Consider the following 18,643-nt stretch of genomic DNA (forward strand, 5'->3'; position numbering starts at 1 on the left):
CTATTGTAGGGTAAGAGTTCGATTCCTGCGGCACTTCCTGCAGCTGTGTATGGCCATCTGTGGGCTGGGGTAGTTGGGTATTAAATATAACTTCAGCATTGACGCTTCCCTTTCTCCTGCACTGCTTGTGCTCAGCTGAGTGGCAGACATTTCTTCTGAAGGACATGAAGGAAATGGCTTCTTTTGCAAGGTCTGTGCCCAGAGCCGAAGTCAGGGGCGGGGCGGACTCCCCACAACTGATAGATGTTCACTCCCCGAGTTCTAGAACCCACAAATCTCTCCTGGAGGCCAGGACCTAAGTTTCAGAATCTAGACTGCAAACTGTTGGCAGCCTCCCTTTTTAACAACTCACTGAAGGTGGAGTTTAAGAAGGGATGAACATTACTAAGTGCTTCTTAAGGGTGGGGTATAACACTTTTCAGATTAGTAAGCAGGACATTTCTTAATCATCTCTGTGTGTCATTTGTCTGTGTGAATGCTTTTTTGTGGCTTTTTTCATGTAAAACACAGAGGTTTTCAAACTCTGGTTTGTGGACCATGGTGGTCCTGTGGCTCCATGCAGATGGTTTGTGGAAGGTCTTGAGTATCTGTACTTGAACTGACACATTATTGATTCTCTCATTACAATGGAGGGTGAGACTGTGATTTTCCAAGTAAGTCCCCTGGTTTTGACAGCGATGCTGATACCCACCCATACCCATGATGCTTAATCCATAAACGGAAGGGGAGGTGTTCTAAAATGTAGAACAAATAGTTTCCTACATAGTCTGCTGAGTTCCTCAGCAGTACTGAAGTGAACCGTGGGAGAAAGAGGTTTGAGAACCATTGATACAGACTCACCAACCAAGGGAGTCCTGCACCGAAGTCATCAGGAGCCAGGGAACATGATTGAGCACCTACTAGATCCCGGTTTTGTTTGTTTTAAGGCCATGCCGAGAAGTAAACATTTATACGAGAAATAAAATATGGGTTTAAATATGTTAGGCTGCCTTATTTTGCAGCATTCCACACATAGCTCACACGTTGAGAGCATGGGGAAGCACAGCCCTTCAGTAACAAACTCTCCCCATAGCTTGGCCTGCACCTCAATTCATCAGGAAGACCTGCCCTAGTTTGAGAAGAGGCTGCAGCAGCCCTCCGGCCATGGAGTAGTTTTTGGGGAAGGACTTGAAGTTTTACAAGTACGCTTGACTTGTCCTTTGAAAACTCACACAACACTGAGTCTAATACTTTCTGTTGGTGTATATGACAGCTTTTCAGTTAACGTGTGCAAATATTATAATCATTTTCCACAACTAGTGACTGAGTCACAATGCTTTTTGGCTCTTTTTGCTGCTGTTGCAATAAGTCAACAGGCAGGATCCGAAGAACCACAAAAGCTCAATTCAGTGAGCCAAAGTGGGTGGGTGGGTGGGTGGATGTGAGAGAGACCGAGAATTTAGATTTGTTTTTCCTCATTTAGCTTCCCCGCCTCCAAAAAAGGGACTGCACGACAAACTGCTTTTGAAATTGAGGAAAGTGTCAAAGAAGTATTAACCTCTTGTGTGAGTCTGAGCAACTCTTTCAATCCCACCCCTTGAATTTCACTATTGGCTTCTGTTGGTCACTATTATTTCATAGAATTGTAGAGTTGGGAGGGACCCAAAGGTCATCTAGTCCAACCCCTGCAGTTCAAAGCAGAACCCTTTTCTACTGGACTCTTTATGTAAGGCCCTTTGATGTGACTTTTTCGACTGGGTGCTGTTTGAAACAGAACAATCTATTTGGGCCTTTTCTTTAGACTGATCAAGGTGTTACTGTCACACGATAACTGATTGTGGAAGTCGTGGGATCAGCGTGAAATTTCTTAGTGCTATTAGCTGGAAATGAGTCATTGGGAACAAGGAGGCAGAATGAATTATGAAAATTAAACATATGTGTGGTTTCTTTATTAATATTAATAATTATTATTATTTAAACAATTTATATACCAGTTAACTACAATAGTCTCTAAGCAGTTTGCAAAGATACAATACAAAAAAAATGGTTAAAACTATAAAATCAAACTCCAATGGAAATGCCGGTGGGATTAAAAAAAAGTTTTCAGTAGGGAGGGCACCTCTCTGACCTTGACTGGAAGGCAGTTCCATGCATTGATATTATTCAAATTGCACCATTGAGCTTTATTGGATAGGATTGTTTTTGGGGGGGAGTGGGACAATAATAGCTGAGAAGGTTATGATCATCTCCTTTCTAACTAGCCCACATGTAAACAGCTGTATTCAGTTGGGTGGGGAGGATTCCTAAATGGTCTTGAGATGCGCACTTCCTTTCCAAGCTTAATCACCCTTTCATGGAAGCCTTGGTAATTCTGCAAACTTGTACATACTTGAGTTTGAAAGTGCAGGCTTCCTCCTCTTAAGGTAAAATGTCGCTCTATAGGATGGTCCTATATAATCCTTATATAGAGACCTCCTAGCAATAATGAACCTTTTGAAGAGACGGGATGGGGAATCCAATGTCTGAGACATGATAGTTGCCATAAATGTATTTATTTGAACACCTCTGTTTTGTAAACCACCGTGCTCAAATACTTTTTTTCTGTAGCAGGATAAATTGCTGATAAATAAGAATAAATGATGGTGGCCCTTGGAGTGAGAGAAGCCTCTACTCTTAGAGGAGAGCAGTTGATAAAACTATAATTTGGACTTGTATAAATAACAGATGGGAACCACATATACATACTGGGCATTTATCAGTGAGTTTCGGGTATGGCCTGTCTTTTCTCTTCAGCTATACATAGCTGACTTGTTCTTCTGTTTTGCCAACTTCATTCTCCGTAAGTAGCAGTGTATCCAGCAGTATGGCTGACGGGGACTGGATGGGCGAGGTGCGAAGCCGATGGCTTTGGTACATGACTGGATTAATCCCATTCCGCATTCCGTGGTGCATCATGAAAAGTTTGGAGTTCTCTGCCACGGAATTTCTGAACGAGAGCCTGCTGGAGCACTTCCGAATGGCGGATCCAGGCGTTGAGGTCGTGTAATTGCAAGTGATATATCTGCCAAATGCCTCCCTGAATGTCCTGTTGAAGAGGGTATAGACCAGTGGGTTCACGCCTGACGACACATACCCTATCCAGACAAATATCTCCATAAGTGTTTGGATAAACTCCTTGCTGCAGGACGTGCAGAGAACAGAAGTGATGTTGGTTATGAAGAACGGGCACCACATCAACAAAAAGAGGAAGAATACGATACCCAAGACCTTGGAGGCCCGCTGTTCATTGGTAATAGTCTGTTCCGACTTCTTCCCGACAGTAGACATCCTGCGCATTAGCAGTTCTTCATTCCCGTTAGGCAAAGGCCTGTCCCTCTTGGAGTTGTCCAACATGGCCACTTTTTCCGGTGATGATCCGGGCGTCATATCCCGCTGGAATACCGTGGACACCGTGCTCCAGGTAAAGCGCTGGGGCAGTTTGTTGATCAAGTAGGCTTTCTTGCGCAAAACTCTGATGGTCAGGAAGTAAGTGACCACCATGATGGCCAGCGGAACGAAGAAGGCAGCCACCGAACCGTAGAGCATGAAGTCTCCAAAACGTTCTGGTGTCAGCACGCAGGTGAAGTTTGGGAAGTTTTCGACACCTTCTTCTATGCCGCGGATCGGGATCGGGATCGCAATGCCTGTAGGGGAAGCAGAAACCTAGTAAGCTTCAACCTGGACGTGGAACCGAAAGCGCCACAGTACATAATAAGGAGCATGTTCTGAGACTGGCTTCCCAACATTGGAGCAAGTCATGCCATTGAAATTACAGGAGCTTTGCAAGCCCACCGTTAGAGAGAACCTCTTTATTTAATAACATTTATATGCCTCTTGATTGAACAGAAGCCCTCAAAGCAGTTGAACTGGAAATGTCTCCAAAGCACAACAGATCAAGTAGCTAGATAGTACGTCAAAATAAGAAAGCATCAGGTCGAGGGAGGTGACTCCCATGAGGTTAATTCTGCCTCTTGACTCCTTCTAGCCCATGTCTGGAGCAACACTGGCTGTTTTGTGCCCCATCTCCTTTCTTGGGCAACAAATAGAACAAATTTTTCTTGGATCACTTGTGTTTGACATAAAGCGCGCGTTGCGTTTGCAGTGGTGACCCACTTCCCACAAGCCTTCTTTCCACCGGAGGGAGGAGAGCATGGCTGGGGAGCTACATGCAGCTGAGAGCAATTGTCTCAAGGTGGCGGGAAGGATGGGAAATGCTGGCAATTGGTTTTAATCTTTCCGTTCTCCTTCCCTGACCTTCTGCAAGTTGCAAGCACAGGATGCTTTGAGTTCTCTGGCCTAGCGAATCTTCCTGCCTCCTAACAACTGCTGCTGTTGAACATATTTGTGGTTTCTTAAGAGCTGACTTAGCTACCAAGCAAAACTTGGTGCCTTCGGCCCTGCAGCACTCAAGTAATCGGGTCAGCGATGGAGCTTTTACTTTTTAGTGCTGCCGCCACGGCTTTATAAAGTTTAGGGATTTGCTGTACCTTAGGCTATCTCTTCATGTCTTATGTACTGTAGAAATGACAAACATCCTTAAGTCCCTTTTGTTATCTTGCTTCATAGCAGCGCAGAGGCATTGCAATGAAAAGAGCCCTGCTGGATTGTTTATTTATTTAATTTCTATGCCACCCTTCAGCTGAGGACCTCAGGGTGGTTCACAGCATAAAAACGCAAGATGAAAACACAAAATACATAATAAAAACAAGAACAAACCAAAGCAATAGACAGTGGGGCCCATCCAGTCCAACATCTTGGTTGCTGCAGTGAGCATCTAGATGCCTTGAAGAAGCCCAACAAAGTCTATTGCCTCTGAACTTGGAGAGTCCATAGCTAGACATCTGCTAATCAGTTTTTAAGCTCCCCTGAAATTATTGAGAAGATGCACTTCAGAGTCTGAGTACATTTAATGAGTAATAAGACATGGGATAAGTGCTGCATATGATTGATGCTGCTAAAACCTGGCATTAAAAGGCCACGTTCAAATAGTTTTGCCTCATTAGCCATTTCCTTTTTTTGACTTCAAAAGTTGCCTATTGTTTCCTTTGATTGCGGGAAGCTCTTGAATTTACTAATGTAGGAAGTGGTGCTTTTTGGAAAAAAAACCCACGGGTGTAGTCATTGATTAAGTGGGTGGTGTCTTTTTTCACCTCTCAATTGTTTGCAACATAACTGATTTAAAAATCATTCTTATTCTTGACACTCTTTTGGGCATATTTTGCATCACTTGCTTTACGGTTAATCTATGATGTCTGCTTCCTGTGCTTTGGAGCCATTGCTCGCCAGTAGTTTGGAGTCATTGATTCACTTCCCCCCTGCTCCTCATTTGTCTTACATCTGGAGTTGACATTTTGTGTACAAACCAACGAGAAATTAACAACGGGCAGTGTGCCTTCAGAGAGTTCAGAATACACGGAGAAGCATAATATAAACTATTCATTTGCACCTCATTTATTATTTTCTGCTTTCCGTACTTTTGACAACACAGTCATAGTTTCCTCTCTTCCGTTACCTCTGAACAGTTAAGTTCCCAATTGCACCCCACCCTCCTGTTCCTCTGTCCTTATCTTTTTTTGTTTAGTGTGTCTGTCGGTGGGCATTTGACCCAGCTAGTTCACTTCTCTTTTAGATCCAAAAGAATTGGAGGTGGTGTCAGTTTCCCAACCACAAGGAACTGCTCCTCACTGGGGCTAGTGGTAGCGACTGAATTCAAGCTTCTCTGTGCCTGAGGCATTGTGATTTCTGTTGTAGCAATCCAACTTTTGTGGGACGCGGGTGGTGCTGTGGGTTAAACCACAGAGCCTAGGACTTGCCAATCAGAAGGTCGGGGTTCGAATCCCCGCGACGGGGTGAGCTCCCGTTCCTCGGTCCCTGCTCCTGCCAACCTAGCAGTTCGAAAGCACGTCAAAGTGGAAGTAGACAAATAGGTACTGCTCCGGCGGGAAGGTAAACGGCGTTTCCATGCGCTGCTCTGGTTTGCCAGAAGCGGCTTCGTCATGCTGGCCACATGACCCGGAAGCTGTACACCGGCTCCCTCAGCCAATAAAGCGAGATGAGCGCCGCAACCCCAGAGTCGGCCACAACTGGACCTAATGGTCAGGGATCCCTTTACCTTTACCTTTAATCCAACTTTTGCAACTGAAACGTGTTAAGCAATTTCCCAACAAACTAATAATGGTAATGTGTTTGTTGGAGGGGAGGTATTATTGGTTTGGGTCCTTTTTGTATGTACTTTGTGTTCTTATTTTTATGTCGCGAATTGCCCTGTGATCTTCAGATCAAGGCAGTATACAAATTATTATTATTATTATTATTTCCATGCTTTGCTCTGTTGGACAGTAAGGTATTGTGTATTTTGATCCCTAACTTATAGGAGTTTGAGTTCAGAGGTGCTATCTGAATGGCGTGTTAGGGCTTTGAGCCTTCTTTTGGTACAGAAGGAACATTCGCCCTCGAGACAAGTAGATAGTATGAAATTTCTGGCCAGGCATTGGGAATGCCGCCTTCGGTTAGAGCATGGTGCTGATAATGCCATGGCTGCAGGTTCAATCCCCATAAGGGATTGCTGCATATTCCTGCATCACAGGGGGTCAGATTAGATGATCCTCAGGTTCTCTTCCAACTCTATGATTATGCCTGTTTTGCTTTCGATCCCAGCTGCACTTCAGTTTTAGAGATTTCATTCGAGGAAGAGAACCAAGGCTAGCTGATGTCCTAATCGGAGGCTGCTCACCATTCACGCAGCACCACTTCTCTGGAACCCATGCATTCACACCAGCTGTTAGCAAATGAAAAGCACACCCTCCCTTTGATGCTTGCCACATACCTATTGAGATCAGCCAGACCACTGTGATTTTGATGAGTGTTGTGGCCCGTGAGTTGTACTGACTCGCTTGGATTGGCTTTTTTATGGCAATGTAGCGGTCCAGTGAGATGGCGCACAGATGCATGATGGAGGCTGTGGAAAAGAGGACGTCCAGAAACAGCCAGACAGGGCACAGCTCCCGCGGAAGAGGCCATGCAATCTCTGAAAAAGAGTAGGAAAGGGTTAGGATTGTTCTTTGGGGCTGTGCACCCTTTGGAAGAGGGTGCAACATTTAGTAAATGAATTCGCGACACTATAACCCCCTCCAGTTAATCAGGCAGGAGTTTTTAAAAAGTTATTTTTAGTACAAGTAATTTTTAAAACTGCAGGTGACATCTCGGAAGAGACCTTCTTCCACCTCTCCTGCACTGGAGGAGCTGCTTTTAAGATGAGTGTTGCCATAGGTAGATGTGGGGTAGGAGCTATTCTGTAGAACCCTTTCTCAATTGCAAATGTAAGCACATTTAACCCATTGATTAATCAAGGCTTCTTGAACAGGGCAGTTGCCCTATCTTCAATGCCTTTGAGGTAGTGGCCTAAAAATCAGTGGGTTGTGGGTTTATTAAGCAAAAAAGGGCAGCAACTGGTGATCTGTTAAGCGTTAGAGGTGCAGTGTTCTGGTTTTGGGGCACAACAATTCTGGTACATATGCTGCTTTGCAATTAGGTACTTTTTCTTCGCTGTGGTGGCGGCGATCAGGTGAAAATACCGCATCTTGTTGCAACGCGTGGTTTGCCTTTTCATTATTCAGAATCCCGATTTCTAAATAGGGATTCTTCAGCCCTGTGCACCTGCTAATAATAAATTGTCCCCCTTTCATTTTGTCATGTTCAAATCCATCAGCATCACTATTCCTGTAGTAGCCAGCTCCTGTTCCTTACTTAACGGTGCAAGGTTTGGTTTCTAAGCCAGATTTCTTTGTAGAGGGCCTTGCAGTGAATTAGCTGTGGCCTTTTTGGGGATTGCGTAATGACATCTTGGATCAATTGCAATAAAAACAGATACATTTTGGGGGGCATAACTGTTCAAAGGTAAAAATAAAGTGTTTTTTTTACTCTGGGCATAATCTTGAGATTTTGGACCTTGCTGATTGTGTGTGCCCTCTTTTCTTAATCTGTGGGGTCAACACAAGTTGCCAGGATTCTCAGCTTTACTACTACTACTGCTACTACTACTACTACTACTACTACTACTAATAATAATAATAATTTATTTATACCCTGCCCATCTGGCTGGGCTTCCCCAGCCGCTCTGGGCGGCTTCCAATCAAATATTAAAATACAGTAATACATCAAACATTAAAAGCTTCCCTAAACAGGGCTGCCTTCAGATGTCTTCTAAAAGTCTGGTAGTTGTTGTTCTCTTTGACATCTGGTGGGAGGGCGTTCCACAGGGAAGGCACCACCACCGAGAAGGCCCTCTGCCTGGTTCCCTGTAACTTGGCTTCTTGCAGTGAGGGAACTGCCAGAAGGGCCTCGGAGCTGGACCTCAGTGTCTGGGCAGAACGATGGGGGTGGAGACGCTTCTTCAGATACTAAGGTTGACAAGGATAATGAATCAACTACTACAGGGTCAAACCTACTGTATTTTTTGCTCTATAAGACTCACTTTTTCCCTCCTAAAAAGTAAGGGAAAATGTGTGTGCGTCTTATAGAGCGAATGCAGGCTGCGCAGCTATCCCAGGAGCCAGAACAGCATGAGGGATTGCTGCTTTCACTGCGCAGCGATCCCTCTTGCTGTTCTGGCTTCTGAGATTCAGAATATTTTTTTTCTTGTTTTCCTCCTCCAAAAGCTAGGTGCGTCTTGTGGTCTGGTGCGTCTTATAGAGCGAAAAATACGGTAGTTAAGCTACCTATGGCTTTGTTAAGCAGAATACAGCAAAACCAGATCTGAATGCAATCCTCCCCACCTTCCCGGCTGCCTTTTCATTTTGGATCCATAAGCAACAACTACTGTCCCTCCTCCTCCTTTCCCCAGGTAGCCTGGTTTACCTTGAGGGAGGCTTCCGGTGTGTCTATAGCTTCCCTACACAAGCCATCCAATTCCTACACAGAAACCACACAGTCCCGACATTGTGGAGAGCATTGTGTGAGTGGCTCTGCACCTGTGTTAAATGGTTGTTTCTTTATTGGAATATGGTGGGATGCTGTGGAGCCCAAACCACGTGGCATCTGGTTCTTCCAGCAGCAGCCAGCCCTCCGCAGTCGCGAAAGCAAGGGCTTATTTTTAAAGCAGTCCGCTCTGTGGTTTGTGGGGTATTAATAGTAATAGCAGAGGGAAAAATCCTGGAGCGCTTTTTTTTGGTTTTGTTTAAAAAGAGAATTGATAACATTTAAAATGAAGTAGAAAGCAGATGCCTTGTTGAATAGACCGTGAAATGTTGAGCAAACCTTTTTAAAGATTTCCTTTGAGTTTTTATTAGCTTTTTTTAAAAAAAACCTCTCGTTCCCAGAGAACAGTCGTGCCAGAAGAAATAAAAGCTCCAAGTAACCAATTAAATTTGTGTGCTTTTAATCCCGAGAGTCTATCTAGCAAGGCAAGCGTTTTCCTGCGCCTTGAACTAATGTTGTTGAGACCAAGTAATGTATGGCCTTTTTGTGTGCAGGTGTTCACTTTACATGTGAAGAGGATGATGGCTCCTGGCTCACTAGATTTCCAATGAATGATTTCAATGTTTTCTCTCCTTTGTGCAGTGCTGCTTAGACGTTACCTCCTTTCTGCTCATTCCTGCAGGGAGAGAATTTTTGGGCTGGAGCAAAATAGCCTCTCTCGCCCTCTTACATCAGAGAATGTGGATTTTTCTCCCGCTAAACTCCTGCTTTTTCTTCTTTTTGTGCTCAGTTTTGAGAGAGGTGGCGTGTGTGTTGTGTGTTTCAGAAAAGTGACTTTAAATGCTTGATATTGAGAGTGCTGGCTGCAATTTGAGTGTGGGTGTTTCAGTGTTGGGTGGCCCAGTGAATAAGGCATTAGCCCAGATCACATTGTGGCTGTTGAGTGATCTTCTTGGCCGTGTATAATATTAACTCTTTCCTCTCTGTAAAATGAGAATAATGAAGAGGAGGAGTTACAGGAGGCAGTGGTAGCGGTGTAGCATCTGAGCTGTGAACTGGGAAGTCCCTGGTGCAAATTTCACCTTGGCCATGAATTCGGTAGGCAGCCTTTGACAAACTGCATTCTCTTACTTTCAGCACCTCGCCTTGTCATATGCAAACACTGATCTATCTTACGGGATGGTTGCAACAGTTTACATGATGGGTTTTGAACATTTTAAAGCACTATATCAATGCTAAGTGATTATACTGCCCCAGTGACGTCTGCTACATAGGGAAATGTCTTATTCTCTGGCCCAGGGAAGCCAAACTCCTTGGTGCTATAGATGTCAGCCTGCAAATGCTCCTACTCTTTGTTGATCATGTGCGTTACAAATTGCTTCGCCTAAATTTTCCAATCAGATAGAAGACCGTCAGTCTTCATTGAAATGATGGTAGACTGTCTTTCAAAGATGCCTGCCTACCATTTACTAGTCTCATTTAGGAACTCTTGATAAGTTTATAAAGAACCCCAAAGTTTCCTTGAATGCACTTAAAGCCCACTGGCTTAGAAGAGTGAATAGAGTCAAGAGGCACACACATTTCCTCTCTTAGATCTTCCGTATCAACTGTCAGAAATGAAAGGAATTGTGTTTGTGTGATGTGTTGAGATTCTGTACAGTTGTGGAAGCACAGAAGTCTTAAAAGCAGGGAGGGGTGGGCCTTATTGGCCGACTTGGCCACAGCTGACACTATTTAAACAGTTATCTGGCTAATGGATTTTTAAGGGATTACTAGCCTTCTAGGAGACTCAGCTGTGTTCTTGCTTCAGTCCACCCAGCCCAGGGCCTTTTTTTTTTCTGGTGTGAATTTTCTCTTCTAGCAGTTGCTGAGGAAGCAGAAATACACAACTTTTGCGGCTAAGTAGACATCTTACGGATGTGAATTCAGTTTAGGGTCAGCTGTGTTTTCAGAGTGCCTGCAAGTAATGTCGCCACACCTATTTAATTACGATTCCTAGCTTCCCTCCCTTTTAAGCACCCTGCAACATGAGCTGCCTTTTTGTTGGCTTCTAAATTAAGATTCCCTGCATTTTTTAAAACTTCGGTTTTAGTAGTTTTCACTCGGGATTAATGGAAGATTAAATTTCAATGATAAAAGAAGACGAGAGCAGAAAAGCAAAATTGTTAGGAAGATTAAGGCCAGGTTAGCCATTTGCACGACTGCTAAATGTATGAATGGCATCTTGTGTCGTTTGGCCCTGAGCAAACTTCAGAGGAGAGAGTTTGTAATCCTTTTGCGGTTTTTTGCTGGTCGCTAATCACTTGCTCTTTTACTTCTTCTAACATTTACATCTTCTTACATTTAATGTTGATCAGCTTCACAGCAGTATGGCAAATCCTGCAAGCTATGAAGATCTCTGTAACTCAAGAGACCTGATCATAGTGAACCTCTCAGAATGCTCACATCTTCTCAGGGATCACCACTACAAAACAAAATGTTATCACTCTTGTATGTGGATTAGAAGATAGCATTCTTGAATGCGATGGAGCTGGAAGTTCCCATCATCCCTGGCCACTGGTCCTGATAGCGAGGGATGATGGGAATTGTAGTACAAAAACAGCTGGAGACCCAAGTCTGGGAAACCTTGATTTATAATAACTCCAGGGCCAAAACTTGCTTGTCTGAGTTAGTCTTGCCTCTGTGCATATTTAGTTTGAGTGATGTATTTGCTATGATCTTAGCCAGTGTAATTTAAGTATGCTGGGTAGCAGTAGAAAATATGGCAGTAGCTTCCTATTTAATGTAGGATTTATTTCCGTTGCTTCTTCAAAGGTTCCTCCTCATGATTTGCACTCACAGTTACTCCCTTGGGTAGTTTAAGAGACTGTTACAGAAAAGTTCCCGATTTAATTCTTGCCTTCTGCCATGAAGTCATTAACCAGCTTCTCCCAGAACCTCCTCCTCACACCCCATTGATAAGGGATAATAATACTGGGCTGCCTTTGTCATTTGTAAGGATCATGACAAGGTATCATATGTGAAGGGCATTGAACCCTATAAAGTGTTATTTGAACAGTACGTAATTAAATTCAGTTGATCTCTCCAGACAAGGACATGGGGCAAGAATCAACTAACCCATCTTGGTTTTATCTTCCTTGTAGCTGGAGGGGCATTCGTGCTTCTCCTTCCAAGCATAAGGACTGTTTTTGTCTTTATTTTTTATTTCCAGCTTGAAAACTGCGGCCATGATATGTCACTTGGTTCATTTCCTTTGAACTATAATTTCATGGGTTTTGTATCCACTCAGTAGATTTTATCGCTTTTCTTTGCTGCATAATAATTCATAGAGGCCAAATTGTCATAGGGCCTTTTTGTGCGTATGTGGAGAGAAAATTGAACTAATGAGACAATACATGCTTTCCGCAATTTGAGCTTTCTGTATCCTGTCCCCTGGCACTGTTTACTGATGTAGCATTGCATTCTAGTCTTCCTGTTGACTCTTGCTACGAATCAGTAGTATATGGGTACAGTTAGGACTATTGAATGTAGGGGCATTTCCACTGGACGAGTGGGGTACCATACGAATGCACACTTGTAATTGTACATTAGATCATTCTGACCAGTTCCCTATGTTAAATGGACTCTTGTCAATTATTCCAAGCTGCTAATAGAATTTCAAATTCTGTTTGTGATCTCATGGGCGGTGAAAGGAGGACTGGGACTAAGGAGATTTAACTGCTGTGCTGGTGACTGAGTAGTCCTATCTACCACAAGAGTATGTACAAGAAGACACCTTGCATGGGAGCTGATTCACCAAGACCAGGAGTTGAAATCAGACCACATCCCATGTCATGGCAAGGAGGTGAAGGCCTTCCACTTCACCCCTTGGCTGTGACATATCAGAGAATTCAGACAAACTGCCATCAAAGTATGATCATGGTTTCACAACCTCATCTCAACCGGCTTTGAACCATGCCACTGAACATTGCCCTGACTTTCATTTGTAGATCCATGTTTTGTTTTTAGGAGACGCAGAAAAAAATATTTTTGAAAATCTAGCAGAATCTGAGGGTAAGGAAGACGTTACTGAAAAATCCCCATTGAACTGTTTAAATGAATTTCACATAAATCACTAGAATACTGACTTAGAGTCTGTCTTAACTAGTTCTAAAAATAAAAAGGCAAACTGATTGCACTCAAATGAACTTTTATTTCATTGAAGCTGGAGATTAAATGATGTCAGTATCTTATATCACACATATGGTCTGTGTTATGAATCATTGTGTACAGAGGCAGAAAAAGGGCTTTCTTGAAATGGATGGAACGATGCCCATTGGTGGCGATCATGGTGAATGTTTCTAGTTTACGTAAAAAAATTTTTTTTAAAAAAATCTTGTTCTGATTTTATGGGAACTGTGTATATTTTCATTTAAGCTATGAAACTATCACTGCTGTGTGTTATAACATAGCTCCCCACTTGGCAGAAGAGCGATTTCAGAGTGGTAGTTCAGTAGTTCTGATTTTCCCTGAGCATTGGTCTGGAAGAATGAAAGAGGTAGAGTAGTTTGCTGCATTTTGCAAAGGGGCTTAAGGCACCAGAAATCTCTTAATTTGGCCAGTGCTTTAAAATACATACATATATATAGAGAGAGAGAACATAACTTCAGAGGATCAGAGTCCAGTACTTACCAAACATGATGGTAAGAAGGGCTATGGGCATCACAAACAAACCAACCAGCAAATCGGCCACTGCCAGAGACATGAGGAAGTAGTTGGTGGCATATTGCAACTTTTTCTCCAAGGATACGGCCAGTATGACGAGAATATTCCCCCCAATGGTGGGGATGATGACCATCAGAATGAGCAGAGCTGCCCAGCGCAACATGGTCCCCTCCGCTGTGATTGGCTGTGCAGATCCATTGCCGGACCCAGACATGTTCACAGGCAAGGCCATTTCAGCACCCGGTAGGATTTGTTCGGAGAGCATGTGTTACTGGGACATACTGTAAATTCTAGGAGCTTGGTCTTCCTCTCCGGCCCAGTGCGGTCCTGATGAAAGACCAGCATCATAAAATACTCATCTGCTACCACCTGAGGGTCTTCTCTCTTTTCTGCAATTTTATATCGTGGTCCTTCCTTGGATGCACGCAAAGAGTATTTAAAAATGAGTATGCTGGCTTGGATCCATCTCTTTATTATAGGTCCCAATGGTCGGACCGTTCCGTAAAGCGAAAGGCTTCAAAAATGAATGTTGAGTTGGGTAATGAATTAGATTCTTGTGTCCTTCCACAGTGCCTCTCCTCCTGTGCTGAAGAGCTCGCCCTACATAATAGAACATACACATGTCATGTTTTAATTTTTGTTGATGGGCTAGAATTGTTACACTGAACTTAGAGGTGTGCCAAGGTGGCATACGCTGAAAATTTATACCATCCGAGTTTTGAGTTTTAAAGGTTGTGATGTTGCAAAAAACTCGCAATTGGGGGTAAAACAGCTCCGGAGATAACTATTTATCCTGTTTGGGTACAGCTTTGCTCCCCTTCTCAGTAGTTGAGCTATGAGAATAATTCCCAGTTCTTTCTCTCCGTAAATTCCATTTCTTGAGAGAACTACAGCTTGTAAACTGGTGCAGGCTTCCTTACTATGTGCTTGCCTGCTTGTTCATCAGGTGGAAGGGCAGATAAAATCAATTTAGGATTTATTTATTTTTTAAGCTAATAGTGCAATCCTATTCATTTTTACTCAGAAGAAACTCGCATTGAGTTAATGGTACTTATTGCAGGTGATTGCAGACTAGAACTATAGGGGGGTTACTTGTTCAGTGGGAAGACAGCAAATAATCTTACCGGAGTTACAGTTTGTGAACTATTTGACCAGACAGACTTGACTTCTAAATCCCTTTTGAGAGTAACCTTTACCAATTCCTTCTCTCTAATAAACAAGCACATGAAAGTGGCCCCCTTGGATTTCTGTATTTGCATTCAGTTTTTTTCTATGGCGTTTCTCGATATACAAAGGGCACGTTACCATTCTTGCCTTTTAACAGTTTTAAAACGACTGACGCCTTACCTTATTTATCCACTCCCTGGATTTTAGCGGAATTTCCCTAGTCCTTGAGCTGGATCCGTTTCTTCGGAGGACGTGTGTTCCTTATTTGCCGCACACTGGATGCTTAGAATGTCTCCCTCTAATTGCATTTCTTTCTTCCAAGCCAGCCACGCACACTTGCGATTGAATTTCCCACCGCAGTCGGGTTCACTTTGCGATTACGCCGCTGATTTCTTTCTCTTGTCAAGCCCAGAGGAGGAGGAGAATGGCTCGAGTCAATGGCTCCCTCCCTCCTCTGTCATGCTGCCGTTTTCTTTTGGTAATTTTTACATACTTAAGATGTCCCTTGAGCGCTGACCAGCCCTTCCTCTCTGCCTCTCGCCTTCTGTGCAGCTTCCTCCGAACGTCTATGCTCTGCTGGTATCATCTGTTGATTGACTCATTCCAGTGCACCCAGCTCCAAGTGCTTAAAACGCAAAGCAACAAATGAGCAGATATTCTCTTCCCCTCCCTCTTTTCTTTGCATCTGGAGAAGAGCCATGCAAGGTTATTTTTCCTCCCACCCCCGCCATCCAGCTTTCCAAACCTGAAGCGCACAATTCTCATCCCCAACTCTGAATGGGTTGATCCAATCAACGTCGGTCCTTTTCACTTGAGCATGTAAAAATACACTGTTCCCTTTCTCACGGCAGTCAAAAGGTGCTCCCTGGTAGTAGGAGCTTTTTAAGTCTTCCATAAATACAGGGGAAACAACACTGTACGACAGTTTAACTGTAATCTGCATAGTGCTTCAAGTGCACAAGTCAATCACAGGCCGTGCTTTAATAATCTTCCCAGCAGCCCTGTCAGTTGGGCTTCAATTTTACAAATAGGGAACTGAGGCCGGGAGGTGCCTAAAATCTTGGGTGAGTTTATGGCTTTCCTGCGTACTATTGCTTGCAAATGAATCTTACGAGCATTACTTGGAAGTAGGTGAACTAATCAGTGTTTTTGAAGGTGTAAAACTTTATTTCCCAACAGATGTTGTGTATTAAAGATAAAGTTGTGGCTAATATGTCAAGCAGTCTGGCTCAACCAACTAGGATTTAGTTTGGTGTGCATGTGCAGTTGTTGCGGCATTTTTTGTTCTAGAGAACGGAGTACCAAGTAGATTCTCAAATTACTGCTGTGATTTTGTGAGTCACAAAAACTTTGGTTTGGGGTAGCTACTCTACAAGTGGTGAGTATTTGGCACGGTGCATATGGAAATACATGGGGGGGGGGGGGAGAAACCTAGTACATTGTAATGGATTAAATCAATAGTAAGATCCATCACATAATGCTTAATTTAAGGAACTCACTGCAACAAAATGTGGTTCTTTATTGACTTAGCTGCCTTCCAAATGAGATTACATTCTTGGGGTGCCATTTTGTCTCTGAAGAGCTGCCCATTACTTCAGTCTAGTGCACCCTGAACAACAACCAGCAAACTGACATTTCTAAACCAGTTTGGGGATGTTTTGCAAAGGGCCTGTTGCTTGGCCTAGAAAATGGCAGGGTGTGGCGATTTCTTGTTTAGGAAAACCACTTTTGTCTGAGTTACACCTGGAACATACTTCCAGAATCCTCTGGGGCACAGACAGGTTGCTCATCAGGAGCATTTAAAGGAACCTCGTTCCCAGCCAGGCCATCTGCCCATCTAATTCAGATACGACTCCTCCGACTGACAGGGACTCTCCAGGGTCCCGTGCAGAGCAAGAGTCTTCCCCATCACCTGCTGCCGGTTATTTCTCTGAAAGCCAGGAATTGTCAGGTGCACAGGAGTTCATCAGCATACAACAAAAAGGAAGGTAGAAAGGGTCCCCGAGGAACGGGTGGTCTCTTACACTGAATGTAGAATAGCTGCCTTGGAAGCAGATACACTTAACGATAATGCCGTCCTTGACAGATAGCACTACTTTTGTACATTTGGAGTGTTATGGGCTAAAGCTGTCCTTTTTATCTGACATCTTTGTAAAGATCCAGGTTGTGCCGCTGTTGAGACAGCTGCCATTAAGACGCCGTGAGGCTACTGCAAAATAGGTTCGCATCCCTCCATTTCTAATTGTGGCAACAGGAAATTCATCCTTGCTCCTGTGAGGAGTTTGGTATTCTGCAGGTGGCTTTCAATAAGTACATTTGTTTTGGAAATTTCCATTATCGGTCCTGTGCGTCTGAAGAATAGCTATTTTTAGCGTGTGCAGGGGGCTAGATTTCTGGCTGGAGTGAAAATTAAATGTTTGCACCGTGCTTGAAAGTCTGCGGTTGCCTCTTACATGTTGGGGTCGGCTCTTTGCCACTGTGATGCTTGCGGATGTGCTGTTGCTGCCCCCTGTCGAAGTGTTAACTCTTTCACAGAGGAAAAGCTTTGTGCCTTCAATATTTTCAGAAGGCAAATGAGTCCATAGAAGCTTATGCCATAATAAATGCCTTAGCTCAGCGGTTCTCAACCTGTGGGTCCCCAGATGTTGTTGGACTACAACTCCCATCATCCCTGAGCTCTGGCCTTGCTAGCTAGGGGTGATGGGAGTTGTAATTCAACAACATCTGGGGACCCACAGGTTGAGAAAGGCTGCCTTAGCTGAATGCTGTAAGACTCTGGGTTCTGGGGAACTGAGTAGCAAGTGATAGGATTGGATTTGAGAAGTCCCACCGGACGTGTTTGAAATATCACTCCATTCTGGAACGGGGATGCTCACTCGACTTTCCAAGAACAAGTGTTCCTTTGAATTAAAGTATAATTCTCCGGAAAACGACAAACATCGTGTGCAAACAGTTTCATGATGAAGCAGGGTTTTGGCTAGCTGAGAGTGGGGGAAGGACGTTCATTTATAAAAGGCAGGACTCGAATTGCTGTTTCCCGCTTCTGAGCAATTATGGTTTAAGAGGAATGGGCACGCTTGTTGATAAAGAAGAGTGACAAAAATGGTGAGGTCCCTGGAGGCTCAAATCCTTGTAAGGAAAGAATGGAAAGCGTTTGGCTTGGAGAAGAGACTGCTTCTGTTGGTTAGAGCCTGGTGCTGATAATGCCATGGTTGCAGGTTCCGTTCCCATATGGGACAGCTGCATATTCCTGCATCAAGGGGGTCGGACTAGATGACCCTCAAGATCCCTGCCAGCTCAGGGATTCCATGATTCTGTGAAATAATAGAATGGCAATCTTCAGGTTTGGATTTAAATGATGGATCAATAATTTGCTCCAAAAGAAAGGTAGGGACCAGACCAGTGGGCTCAAATTTCAAGGAAATGAGTGTGCAGTGGTGCCCCACAAGACGAATGCCTCGCAAGACGGAAAACCCGCTAGACGAAAGGGTTTTCCGTTTTGGAGGTGCTTCGCAAAACGAATTTCCTATGGGCTTGCTTCGCAAGACGAAAATGTCTTGCGAGTTCCTGCGGGGTTTTTTCCCTCCCCCCCCCCTTTGTCCCAAGCCGCTAAGCCGCTTATCAGCTGATCCGCTAAGCCGCTTAACAGGTGATGCGCTAAGCTGCTTAATAGCTGATCCGCTAAGCCGCTTAACAGCTGATGCACTAAGCTGCTTAACAGCTGATCCGCTAAGCCGCTTATCAGCTGATCCGCAAAGCCACTAATAGCGCTAATCTGCTAAGCCGCTAATGGGCTTGCTTCGCAAGACGAAAAAACCGCAAGACGAAGAGACTCGCG

The 18,643-nt window shown here is 43.9% G+C and overlaps 2 protein-coding genes across 2 annotated transcripts in view; one reads left to right on the forward strand and one right to left on the reverse strand.

Annotated features, from left to right (window-relative positions):
* PSMD1 (proteasome 26S subunit, non-ATPase 1) overlaps positions 1-18,643 on the forward strand; it is a 92,028-nt gene that overhangs the window by 39,502 nt on the left and 33,883 nt on the right. The window lies entirely within an intron of this gene.
* HTR2B (5-hydroxytryptamine receptor 2B) lies at positions 1,911-16,152 on the reverse strand. Its single transcript, XM_081911225.1, has 4 exons — positions 14,986-16,152; positions 13,606-14,238; positions 6,845-7,045; positions 1,911-3,662 (listed from the first exon to the last, which is right to left on the reverse strand). Exons 2-4 carry the CDS (start codon positions 13,901-13,903, stop codon positions 2,773-2,775), a joined length of 1,389 nt encoding a protein of 462 aa, XP_081767351.1. The 5' UTR covers positions 13,904-14,238; positions 14,986-16,152; the 3' UTR covers positions 1,911-2,772.

The sequence above is a fragment of the Podarcis melisellensis genome (genome assembly GCF_964234715.1).
Source record: "Podarcis melisellensis genome assembly, chromosome: 5".
Classification (NCBI taxonomy): domain Eukaryota; kingdom Metazoa; phylum Chordata; class Lepidosauria; order Squamata; family Lacertidae; genus Podarcis; species Podarcis melisellensis.

Excerpts from the sequence above, each read along its gene's own strand:
- HTR2B (XM_081911225.1), bottom strand. The coding sequence starts at position 13,903 with ATGCTCTCCGAACAAATCCTACCGGGTGCTGAAATGGCCTTGCCTGTG. Across the intron at positions 7,046-13,605 it reads CCTTCTTACCATCATGTTTG|AGATTGCATGGCCTCTTCCG; the intron begins GTAAGTACTGGA and ends ACTCTTTTTCAG. Across the intron at positions 3,663-6,844 it reads GGTCTGGCTGATCTCAATAG|GCATTGCGATCCCGATCCCG; the intron begins GTATGTGGCAAG and ends CTTCCCCTACAG.